Here is a 12287-nt window from a genome sequence, read left to right on the forward strand (position 1 = left end):
TTTTAGGAGTTAAATGGTGGAAGGAGCTCAGTGATGAGCTGAAGACATGCACTTCTTTGGTAAGGTTTAAGAAAACATTGAAAGGTGAAATAATTGAAAATTATTAAATATAGTTACAATTGCTTTCATCCCAGTGATTTTTGATTTATTTGTTTTTTTATGTTGATGTTCCAGGCAATCTAATTTTCCGTGAAGGTATAGGATAGGCAAATATAAGCTTTGGCTTCAGCCTATTCCTTTATTTGGTCATTCTTTTTCTTTTCTTTCGTGTGTAAATGTGCATTATTGTACACATATAACATGTACTGTAAAACTGATCACACACAATGGTTGATTGATTTGATTGATTATATGACCGAAATAAACTTATTTCATTATTCATTCGTTCAAAATCGATTTTTTTTAAAAAGAGAATCGATTCTAAATCGCACAACGTAAACGAGTCAATTCGTATTTGAAACGATTTTTTCCCCACACCCCTAGTAAATATAGTAGGGAGGGGGGGTTGCCCACATTTGTGGTCCTCTCCAAGGTTCTTTGAGACATTTGTGATTTAGGGCTATATAAATAAACATAATAACGAATGCATGAATACATTGATAAAGTTGGCAAAACAATGTTTGGAAATATCGATTTAGTCAAATGATAAAATGTTGAAGAGTATTATTATTTTAGGGTAAAAGTAATTTAATGCGCAGGAGGAACCTTCCTTCTCTACTCGACGTTTCACACGGACCAAAATGACAGTGACGCACAATGGACGCCAATGCGGAAAGCAGTCTGAAGGCAGAGAGAAGGAGTAAAAACGACAAGAAAGTTCTGCGCAAACAGACAAAATCAAGCCACACTTTGCTCAAACACGAAGGAATAAGTACGACGTCGAAGCCAACTAAGGTAAAATCAGAACAAATATTTTTTTTTCCCCCCAAGAAAAAGTTGCCACAGCTTCTGTGTTGTCATTGTTCACATCGCATTGAACTCAAACTGAAAACTACAATTTTTCAAAGTTTACGCAAAGTCTGGCGTGTTTTGTTTGTAGTTGGTCAAACTAATCGCTGTCAAGTAGTTACATTGTAGGATGGACTTTAAAGGCCTACTGAAACACACTATTATCCACCACGCAGTCTGATAGTTTATATATCAATGATGAAATATTAACATTGACACTACTTCCACATCCCATTCACAGACTGTGTGAATGTGGAAGTAGTGTCATAGCGCTTTTAGTACCTTGAAGGTCGAAAAGCGCTATACAAGTACAACCCATATATATATATATATATATATATATATATATATATATATATATATATATATACTAGTGTGTGAATGTGAGTGTGAATGTTGTCTGTCTATCTGTGTTGGCCCTGCGATGAGGTGGCGACTTGTCCAGGGTGTACCCCGCCTTCCGCCCGATTGTAGCTGAGATAGGCGCCAGCGCCCCCCGCGACCCCAAAAGGGAATAAGCGGTAGAAAATGGATGGATGGATATATATATATATATATATATATATATATATATATATATATATATATATATATATATATATATATATATATATATATATATACACACACATACATACATATATATGTATGTATGTGTATATATATATATATATATATATATATATATATGTATTTATGCATGTATATATGTGTATGTATATGTATATATAGGTATATATGTATGTATATTTATATATATATATGTATATATATATATGTGTGTATGTATATATATATATATATATATATTAGGGGTGGGCAAATTAGTGCGTTAATTACGAGTTAACTCATCAAGCTATTAACGCCGACAATTATTTTATCGCACAATTGCGTATGTTGTTTACATGCTTTTATTTTGTTAACGCCTTTTCTTAAAAAGATGGCGTCGCCCGGATGGGCTTCAGCGTCAAGGGGCTCTTGGTAAAGATGGAACATTTGGCAAAAATACCGGACAATTTTCATTGCTGGCTTACAGCGTGGTCACTCTGGGATCACTTACGACCGCCAGACAATTCTGGATGTGGATAGATCGGGCCGTTTTGGACTGAATGAGGCGTGCTTGCTAGAGCGGCTAGCTAGCATGGGAATACTTTGCCGGCTACATCCAGCGGCCTGTGAAGCAGCGGAGTATATGTGTTGTCTGTCTATTTATCAATAATGCAGACCAGGAGTGTTGGCTGAGTTCTTAACGTTTACTTTCAGAGCGTGCATATCACAACATACAAGATGCCGTCATGGCGACACAACCTATACCGGGCTACCGCGCATGCTCCTCACTCTTGTTGCATGCTGGGTAGGGTAGTTCTTTTATTCCCTGGCTCATAACATCACAATATAGTACCATGTATATGCGTTCAGTTTATCAAAGCACCAAGCAAACAATCAGAAAATTCCCATCATATCAATTCCTAGATATGGTCATAATTATTTTAAGTGCACTACGCAGAATAAACACAACATTATTAATATTGCTACTACGGATAATTTGATCAAAAATTCCCTAAAACAGCCCACTACCTATAATATAGGTTTTTTAAACATAAGATCCCTGATAAAAAAAATGTTTCTGCTGTTAGCTCAGAAATTGCCTGTTCAGATGTTATGATTGTGGCTCAGAGATTTGTATGTAGATTATATTTATTTTCCATAACAAACAGGATAACTTAAATACCCTGGCAGTGGCAATAAGCTTAAATGTTTGTATTTACATTTTTGGAGTTGATTTTCATAAAATATGCTATTTAACTGCTACTGTTTAACAAGGACTGATTTAAATTGTGTTTGCACAACAAATGTTTTGGCGCTTTTGTTCATGTGGGAGAATATTCCAATAAAGGTGCACTACACAATACTTTTGAATTCATTATTGGGCTTTGCGTATACAATTAAAATTTTTAATCGTTGCCCAGCCCTAATATATATATATATATATAGGCAATAATATAATAAGGCGATTATACCTTTATATTCTTGTCTAAGTGATCCTGGATGAAAAGAAGTTTGACACCCCTGGTCTATATTCACACACTGTGTGAATGGGTAAATGTGGTAGTAGTGTCAAAGTGCTTTGAGTACCTTGAAGGTAGAAAAGCGCTATACAAGTTCAAGTACAACCCATATATATATATATATATATATATATATGGATGTATGCATGTATATATGTGTATATGTATGTATATATCGGTATATATGTATGTATATTTGTATATATATGTAGATATATATATATGTGTGTATATATATATATATATATATATATATATATATATATATATATATATATATATATATATATATGTAGTCAATAATATAATAAGGCGATTATACCTTTATATTCTTATTTAAGTGATCCTGGATGAAAACAAGATTGACACCCCTGGTCTCTAACAATAAGACGTCCTATTGACACTTTGCCCCTACTGGCCTGTTAGGCTCACTGTTAGCACAAAGCTCAAAGAGAAATATGATATTTAATATTATAACAAACTGCCGTCTCTTCTCCAGAGTCTGGTGGTGGCAAATGGCGGCTTGGGCAATGGTGTCAGCAGGGAAGAAGTGTCAGCTCTACTCCAACAGATGGGAGAAGTGGAGACCCTGCTCATGCCCCCTCACAAGCCCTACGCTTTTGTCACATACGGGTACTTCATATTCACGACCAATACCACATTTGCAAGTTTTAAAAACCTCACGACACGTCGCCGTCCCCGCAGATCCGAGGAGAGTTCCCGGAAGGCTCACGCCCACCTGAACGGGCAGAAAGTGCAGTGTGGCGACAATAGCGTGACGCTGTATCTCAGCTATGTGGAATCAGGTAGCTGGAAAGATGCCTGCCTAAAAGTTTGCACAGAAACCGCTCGTATTGAATGTGTGTGTGCTTACAGTTCCGTGTGAGCAACAGGCCGGTGTCACCCTGCCAGCAGGGTTAGCGCTGGTAGAAGACTTTGTTTCTCCAGAGGAAGAAGATCGGCTGCTTGCTGCCATTGACTGGTCGTCCACTAATGATGACGTCACCGGTAAGTAGCGAATTTTCCGGACCATAGAGCGCACCGGACTATAAGGCGCATTGCCGATGAATGCTCTATTTTTTTAATCTTTTTTTATACAAACCCCGTTTCCATATGAGTTGGGAAATTGTGTTAAATGTAAATATAAACAGAATACAATCATTTGCAAATAATTTTCAACCCATAATCAGTTGAATATGCTTCAAAGACAACATATTTTACGTTCAAACTGATAAACATTTTTTTTTTTGCAAATCATTAACTTTAGAATTTGATGCCAACAACATGTGACAAAGAAGTTGGGAAAGGTGGCAATAAATACTGATAAAGTTGAGGAATGCTCATCAAACACTTATTTGGAACATCCCACAGGTGTGCAGGCTAATTGGGAACAGGTGGGTGCCATGATTGGGTATAAAAACAGCTTCCCAAAAAAATGCTCAGTCTTTCACAAGAAAGGATGGGGCGAGGTACACCCCTTTGTCCACAACTGCGTGAGCAAATAGTCAAACAGTTTAAGAACAACGTTTCTCAAAGTGCAATTGCAAGAAATTTAGGGATTTCAACATCTACGCTCCATAATATCATCAAAAGGTTCAGAGAATCTGGAGAAATCACTCCAAGTAAGCGGCATGGCCGGAAACCAACATTGAATGACCGAGACCATTGATCCCTCAGAGGACACTGTATCAAAAACCGACATAAATCTCTAAAGGATATCACCACATGAGCTAAAGAACACTTCAGAAAACCACTGTCACTAAATATAGTTTGTCGCTACATGAGGGTTGCAGGTTCGATTCCCGCTTCCGCCATCCTAGTCACTGCCGTTTTGTCCTTAGGCAAGACACTTTACCTACCTGCTCCCAGTGCCACCACACTGGTTTAAATGTAATTTAGATATTGGGTTTCACTATGTAAAGCGCTTTGAGTCACTAGAGAAAAGCGCTATATAAATAAAAGAGGAGAGGAGGAGATACATCTGTAAGTGCAAGTTAAAGCTCTACTATGCAAAGCGAAACCCATTCATCAACAACATCCAGAAACACCGCAGGCTTCTCTGGGCCCGAGATCATCTAAGATGGACTGATGCAAAGTGGAAAAGTGTTCTGTGGTCTGACGAGTCCACATTTCAAATTGTTTTTGGAAATATTCGACATCGTGTCATCCGGACCAAAGGGGAAGCGAAGCATCCAGACTGGTATCGACGCAAAGTTGAAAAGCCAGCATGTGTGATGGTATGGGGGTGCATTAGTGCCCTAGACATGGGTAACTTACACATCTGTGAAGGCACCATTAATGCTGAAAGGTACATACAGGTTTTGGAACAACATATGCTGCCATCTAAGCGCCGTCTTTTTCATGGACGCCCCTGCTTATTTCAGCAAGACAATGCCAAGCCACATTCAGCATGTGTAGTAGTCAAGGCGACTTGAAATAAAAGCATGCACGACTTGTTCAAAAATGTTAAAAGATAAAAACAGTTTTACTTTTGCGAAAAGACGAAGATTAATCAATCAATGTTTACTTATATAGCTCTAAATCAGGACTGTCTCAAAGCGCTGCACAAGCCACAACGACATCCTCGGCTCAGATCCTATATCAGAGCAAGAAAAAACAGTGGTTATGACACTAATAAACTGTCAGATTCGAACACTATGTATTAAACGAGACAAGAAGCAAGGAATCAGGCAGAGACAGAGTTCAATTTAGCTCATGAGGAGAATCGTTTGGGGCTGCACACTCAGTTACAGTCTCCCACCACGCTCTGAGGGGCAGTCCCACGCGCTCCTCTATTTATTCGGGAGTTCCCTAGTTAACATCACTGAGGCTGCTTCTAAGGGGAGGGGACACATTACGCAAGCAGCCCCAGTATCACAATACGTGATTATTCAGAAGGCAAATGTGCTTGAGCTCGGGATTTCGCCCTGACTCTGCTTTGTCTGTTGTCTTATCTCCGTTTTTGTACTTGGAGTCCGTCCTTGGCTGTTTTAGCGGGCTGGAAGACAGAAAATGCTGCTGCAAGTTGTCTTTAGCGGGCTGGAAGACAGAAACTGCTGCTGCGAGACAACTTGCAGTGGAAAATAAGTCGTGAGCCTTTGCAGAGATATGAAAGTACAACTTGAGCACAATAGATAATAACTATAGCAACAGCCTTTAAGCATAAGAGTTGTGTGATAACAAAAAAGTAGAGTTTTTGTGACTCAGTACTGCATTATGTTGTAGAAGAAGGATCCATCATGCATCTTCTGTTACTGTAGCCCAGAAAGTCCTGAAGCACAGAAGAGTCCAACATTACGGCTTTGAGTTCCGCTATGACAACAACAACGTGGACAAAGACAAGCCGTTATCTGCAGGTGACCTCTTGTTTTTTTAAATTTGATTATAAGTTGCATTTACTCCTACTTTTAAATCGAGCGTGCGTTTTTGTGCATCCAGGTCTGCCTGCGGAATGTCTCCCGGTCCTGGAGAGGTGTCTGGACAAAGGCCACATCCAGTCCATGCCAGACCAGCTGACTGTAAACCAGTATGAGTGCGGACAAGGTTCGTTCTTGCACAATTCTGACTCTCTTGTAACTTAATAGAGCTCAAATGAACCAGAATATTGTGATGCATGCATTCTTTTTTTGGACCACAAGGTGGCAGCACAGCTTTTCCATAATGTGCTTGTATAGGCATGTTGTTGGGGTGGATTCTTGTCAGCCCTCACAAATATTAATTAAATAAATTATTCAATAATTACTAAAATATGACATATCTACAGATTAAATTAAAAACATCATACATTTATTTATTTAAAAATAAATTAAATTTTAAGTGCAGTTGCCTGTGGCTTTAATGTTTATATTTTATTATTAATATAATATTATTTGATTTGTGCATATTTTAATTTTTTTGTTTGTGTATATTTTTATTTTATTTTATATTTACAAATTTCGTGGGTTTCTTGTTTGGGGGAAAAAATAACATTTGACATGTGTTTAATTTTATTTCTGGACTGAACATGTCAAAAATACAATAAACTAATGTGTAAAAAACATAATTATTTCAATATTTAAATAATTAATTATTAATTTATTGAATTATAAATTTAATAATTTAGTTAATTATTTCACAATTTAATTTCGTGTTCTATTGAATTATTTAATAAACATGTGTGTCAGTGCTTGCATGAATTATTTGACCTGTCAAGCAGCCATCAAAGTTAGTGGGCGGGGCTAACAGGAATCTAGCCCAATGATTGCTTTGAAAATATGGCGGCTAAGGACTTTTTAGTAGGTGTCGCAGTTATTTACTCACTTTTACTGACAAAACAAATCAACCAGTAGTCTTCTGCTTGGCTGGTCGACAGGTGACAGGTAACCAATCAGGTGTTAGGACCCGCCCACTCAAATCAATTCATGACGTGCTGACAAACAGCTTCATGAATCAATTAAATAATAAAACATTAAATAATTACACTGTGAAATAATGATGAGTTAAATATTGTAGTAATTAAATGTAGTATTACTTTAAATACATGAAGTAATGATTTAAAGATGTATTCTGTCCCTCCACACAGAAACCTGCATGTGCACTAGACTAGAATAAGGTTGTTGTCCCACTCGTAGGTATTCCTCCTCACGTGGACACACACTCGGCCTTCGAGGACACCATCCTGTCGCTCAGCCTGGGGGCAAAGGTATCACTTCCATTTTTAATACCTCCATTTTTTGTACAATTTGGTGTATTTCCTACTGGGTCATCTTCACTTTTAAGGGGTCATTTTGATTTGATTGTGCACCTCTTTACGTACTCTCAGGCGCCACCGTGATGCTTTGCCACTAGTTTCTTGAGTTCAATAGTGTTTCTCACCTTCTTCATCCAAGTGCTGGCACTCACAACTTTCCTTGGCCCCACGGTGGATTATTTTACGCGATCCCCCTTTAGAGCACAGCCGTGACTTCCTGCCACTATCCATCCATTTTCTATCGCTTGTCCCTTTTGGGGTGGCGGGGGGTGCTGGAGCCTATCTCAGCTGCATTCGGGCAGAAGGCGGGTACACCCTGGACAAGTCGCCACCTCACGCAGGGCATACACAGATAGACAACATTCAATAAACCTGCACGAAATAATTCTTCTCAGGTTTCTCTGTTTACATTTTCACACTTTGCACTATTTTCTTACACTTTATGAAGAATTTCTTACATATGCCTTATTTTTGCACCTTCATTTTAGAATTGTGTTAACCTTGTTTGTGACATTTCCTTTCCTATCTGCTTTATTATTTTTATTTTTTAATTACCACTAAAAACATTTTTTTAGTATTATTTATTTTAATATATTTTTCTATCTGCCTTGATAACTGAGGGGTTATAATCAAAGGAAGGTTACATTTTAGATAAAAAGTATTTACATTTAAAGTAATTTTCTCCCGGTCATTATTTTCAATAGGTGACATTATTTTCATACTTTTCAAATTTTCTTGTAATCAGACAATATTTCTGGTCTATTAAATTGAATTTTTAGCTCAAAATTCCATCTGATAGACCAGAAATATTGTCTGATTACAATATAATTTGAAAAGTAAAAATTTTTGGTAAAAATTCTATTCAATATACCAAAATTATTGTCTGATTACAAGAACATTTGAAAAGTTGAAATTCGATCTAATGTACCGAACATATTTTCTACTTAAAAGAAAATTTGAAATGTGAAAACTACGAATTTTTAAGTAAAAATTAAATCTAATATACTGGAAAATTTGGCCTGATTACAAGAAAATTTGAATAGTTAAAAATGCTATCTAATATATAAAGGAAATATTGTCTGAGTACAAGAAAATTTGAAAAGTGAAAATTCCATCTAATATGCCAAAAATATTGTCTGATTACAATATAATTTGAAAAGTAAAAATTTTTGGTAAAAATTCTATTTAATATACCAAAATTATTGTCTGATTACAAGAACATTTGAAAAGTTGAAATTCGATCTAAGATACCGAACATATTTTCTACTCAAAAGAAAATTAGAAATTTGAAAACTACGAATTTTTAAGTAAAAATTAAATCTAATATACTGGAAAATTTGGCCTGATTACAAGAAAATTTGAATAGTTAAAAATTCTATCTAATATATAAAGGAAATATTGTCTGAGTACAAGAAAATTTGAAAAGTGAAAATTCCATCTAATATGCCAAAAATATTGTTTGATTACAAGAAAATTTGAAAAGTAAACATTTTTAGGTAAAAATTTCATCTAAAAATCTGAAAATATTGTCTGATTACAAAAAAAATTTAAATTTCAAAAGTACACATTTTTACGTAAAAATTCCATCTAAAAATCCAAAAATATTGTTTGATTACAAGAAAATTTGAAAAGTTAAAATTCCATCTAATATACCGAACATATTTTCTACTTAAAAGAAAATTTGAAAATAACACATTTTTTTGTAAAAATTCTATCTAATATACCGAAAATACTGTCTGATTAAAAGAAAATTTTAAATTTGAAAAGTACACATTTGTAGGTAAAAATTCCAGCTGAAAGTCCGAAAATATTGTCTGATTACAAGTAAATTAGAAAATTAGAAATGCCATCTAATATACCGAAAATATTGTCTGATAACAAGAAAATGTGAAAAGTAGGTGATAAAAAAGATCAATAATTATCGGTATGGGCCGATCCAGAAACGTTTATGGGGATGCAGTTTCCAGCCCTATGATGACGTCTCCTTGAAGGAGCAGAGAGGGGTGTGGTCTGGTGTGACTGTGCGTGTACTTTACAGACGGTGATGGAGTTCCGTCACCCAGACGGCGGTGTGGTGCAGGTGTGTTTGCCAGCCCGCAGCCTCCTGGTGATGCGAGGAGAGAGCAGACACCTGTGGACACACGGGTGAGCTGGCTCTTTACCCACAGCCTTCCTTTCCTCTCCCTGCAAGACTATATGCTGGGAAAACTCCATAACGGCTGTATTCTTTTCTAGAATCACTCCTCGTAAATCCGACACGGTGCCGGCCTGTGACCCACAGTGCACTGCTCCTGCGACCTGTGACCTGGGCGCTCTCAAGCAGCTGACTCTGAGCAGGAGGGCCACGCGCACCTCCTTCACCTTCCGGAAAATCCGACATGGACCCTGCCGCTGTGGTGAGCCTCTGACTAATGTTCTTTTTCAATCGTGTTGATCATCTCAGGCTGTCTGATATTCTCTGATTACAAGAGCATTTGAAAAGTAACAATTTTTAAGTAAAAATTCCATGTAATGTACCCAAAATATTGCCTGATTACAGGGAAATTAGAAATTTGAAAAGTACACATTTTTAGATAAAAATTCCATCTAAAAATCCGAAAATATTGTCTAAATACAATACATTTTGAAAAGTTAACATTTTTTGATTAAAATTTCATGTAATATACTGAAAAAATTGTCTGATCACAAGAAAAATTTAAATTTGAGAACTACAAATTTTTAGGTAAAAATTCGGTCTAAAAATCTGAAAATATTGTCTTTTACAACAAAATTTGAAGAATAAAAATTCCATGTAATATGCCGAAAATATTGTCTGATTACAAGAACATTTGAAAAGTTAACATTTTCCGTTAAAAATTCCATCTAATATACCGAAAATATTGTCTGATTACAAGAAAATTTGAAAAGTAAACATTCCATCTAATATACTGAAAATATTGTCTGATTCCAAGAAAATTTGAAAACTACAAATTTTTGGGTAAAAATTTCATCTAAAAATCCCAAAATATTGTCTGATTACAAGAAAATTTAAAAAGTAAAAATTCCCTCCAATATACCAAATATTGTCGGATTACTATAGAATTTGAAAAGTTATTATTTTTCGGTAAAAAAATTCATCTACTATACCGAAATTATTGTCCGATTACAAGAAAATGTGGAATTTGAAAACTACAAATTTTTAGGTAAAAATTCCATTTAAAAAAACGGAAATATTGTCTGATTACAATGACATTAGAAATTTGAAAAGTACAAATGTTTAAGTAAAAATTCCATCCAATACACCGAAAATATTGTCTGATTACAAGAACATTTGAAAAGTAAAATTTTTTAGGTAAAAATGCCATCTACTATAGCAAAAGTATTGTCTGATTCCAAGAAAAAATTTTTATTTGAGAAGTAAAAAAATGTTTAAGTCAAAATTCTATTTTAATACACCGAAAATATTGTCTGATTACAAGAAAATTTGAAAAGTATACATTTTTTGAAAAAATTTCCATCCAAAAATCCGAAAATATTGTCTGATTACAACAATATTTGAATAAAAAAATTCCATCTAATTACCAAAAATATTGTCTGATTACAAGAAAATTAGAAATTTGACAACTACAAATTTTTAGGTAAAAATTCCATCCAAAAATCCGATAATGTTGTCTTATTACAACAAAATTTGAAAAATAAAAATTCCATGTAATATGCCGAAAATATTGTCTGATTAGAAGAAAATTTCAAAAGTAAACATTTCATCTAATACACTGAAAATATTGTCTGATTCCAAGAAAATTTGAAATTTGAAAACTACACATTTTTAGGTAAAAATTTCATCTACAAATCCAAATATTTTCTGATTACAAGAAAAATTGAAAAGTAAAAATTCCGTTTAATATACCAAATATTGTCTGATTACATCAAAATTTGAAAATTGAAAAATACAAATTTTTAGGTAAAAATTCCATCTAAAAATCTGAAAATATTGTCTGATTACAATAAAATTAGAGATTTGAAAAGTACACATTTTTACGTAAAAATTCCACCTAATACACTGAAAATATTGTCTGATTCCAAGAAAATCTTTTATTTGAGAAGTAAAAAAAAATGTAAGTAAAAATTCTATCTTAATACACCGAAAATATTGTCTGATTACAAGAAAATTAAAAATTTGAAAAGTACTCATTTTTAGGTAAAAATTCCATCCAAAAATCAGAAAATATTGTCTGATTACAACAAAATTTGAATAGTAAAAATTCCATCTAATATACCAAAAAATTGTCTGATTACAAAAACAATTGAAAAGTTAAAATTGCATCTAACATACAGAAACTATCGGCACAGGTTGGTAAAAAAAATATTTTTGGTCTGCAAGTGGCCCCCAGGCCACACTTTGGACACCCCATGTATATATTATGATACAAATATTAAGTAGCAGATGTCCTCCTGTGTTTTATAATCTCTCTTCTTCTCTCATTTTTTCCCGCAGCTTTCCCTTCCGCCTGCGACAGTCAAGGAGCTCCCTCGGAAACGCCCCCCCCCTCCCTCCCGCGGTG

General features: G+C 35.0%; 1 protein-coding gene across 1 annotated transcript in view; it reads left to right on the forward strand.

Moving 5' to 3' along the window:
• The first annotated feature begins 700 nt into the window (after positions 1-700).
• alkbh8 (alkB homolog 8, tRNA methyltransferase) overlaps positions 701-12287 on the forward strand; it is a 14775-nt gene continuing 3188 nt past the window's right edge. The window contains exons 1-10 of the mRNA XM_061919255.1: positions 701-894; positions 3517-3650; positions 3723-3823; positions 3894-4025; positions 6278-6373; positions 6456-6560; positions 7628-7698; positions 9785-9891; positions 9982-10142; positions 12221-12287. The exon at positions 12221-12287 is cut by the window's right edge and continues 199 nt beyond it. Coding sequence (XP_061775239.1) covers positions 757-894; positions 3517-3650; positions 3723-3823; positions 3894-4025; positions 6278-6373; positions 6456-6560; positions 7628-7698; positions 9785-9891; positions 9982-10142; positions 12221-12287 — 1112 coding nt within the window. The 5' untranslated portion in view covers positions 701-756. The remainder of the gene's footprint in view (positions 895-3516; positions 3651-3722; positions 3824-3893; positions 4026-6277; positions 6374-6455; positions 6561-7627; positions 7699-9784; positions 9892-9981; positions 10143-12220) is intronic.

The sequence above is a fragment of the Nerophis ophidion genome, linkage group LG13 (assembly GCF_033978795.1).
Source record: "Nerophis ophidion isolate RoL-2023_Sa linkage group LG13, RoL_Noph_v1.0, whole genome shotgun sequence".
Lineage (NCBI taxonomy): Eukaryota > Metazoa > Chordata > Actinopteri > Syngnathiformes > Syngnathidae > Nerophis > Nerophis ophidion.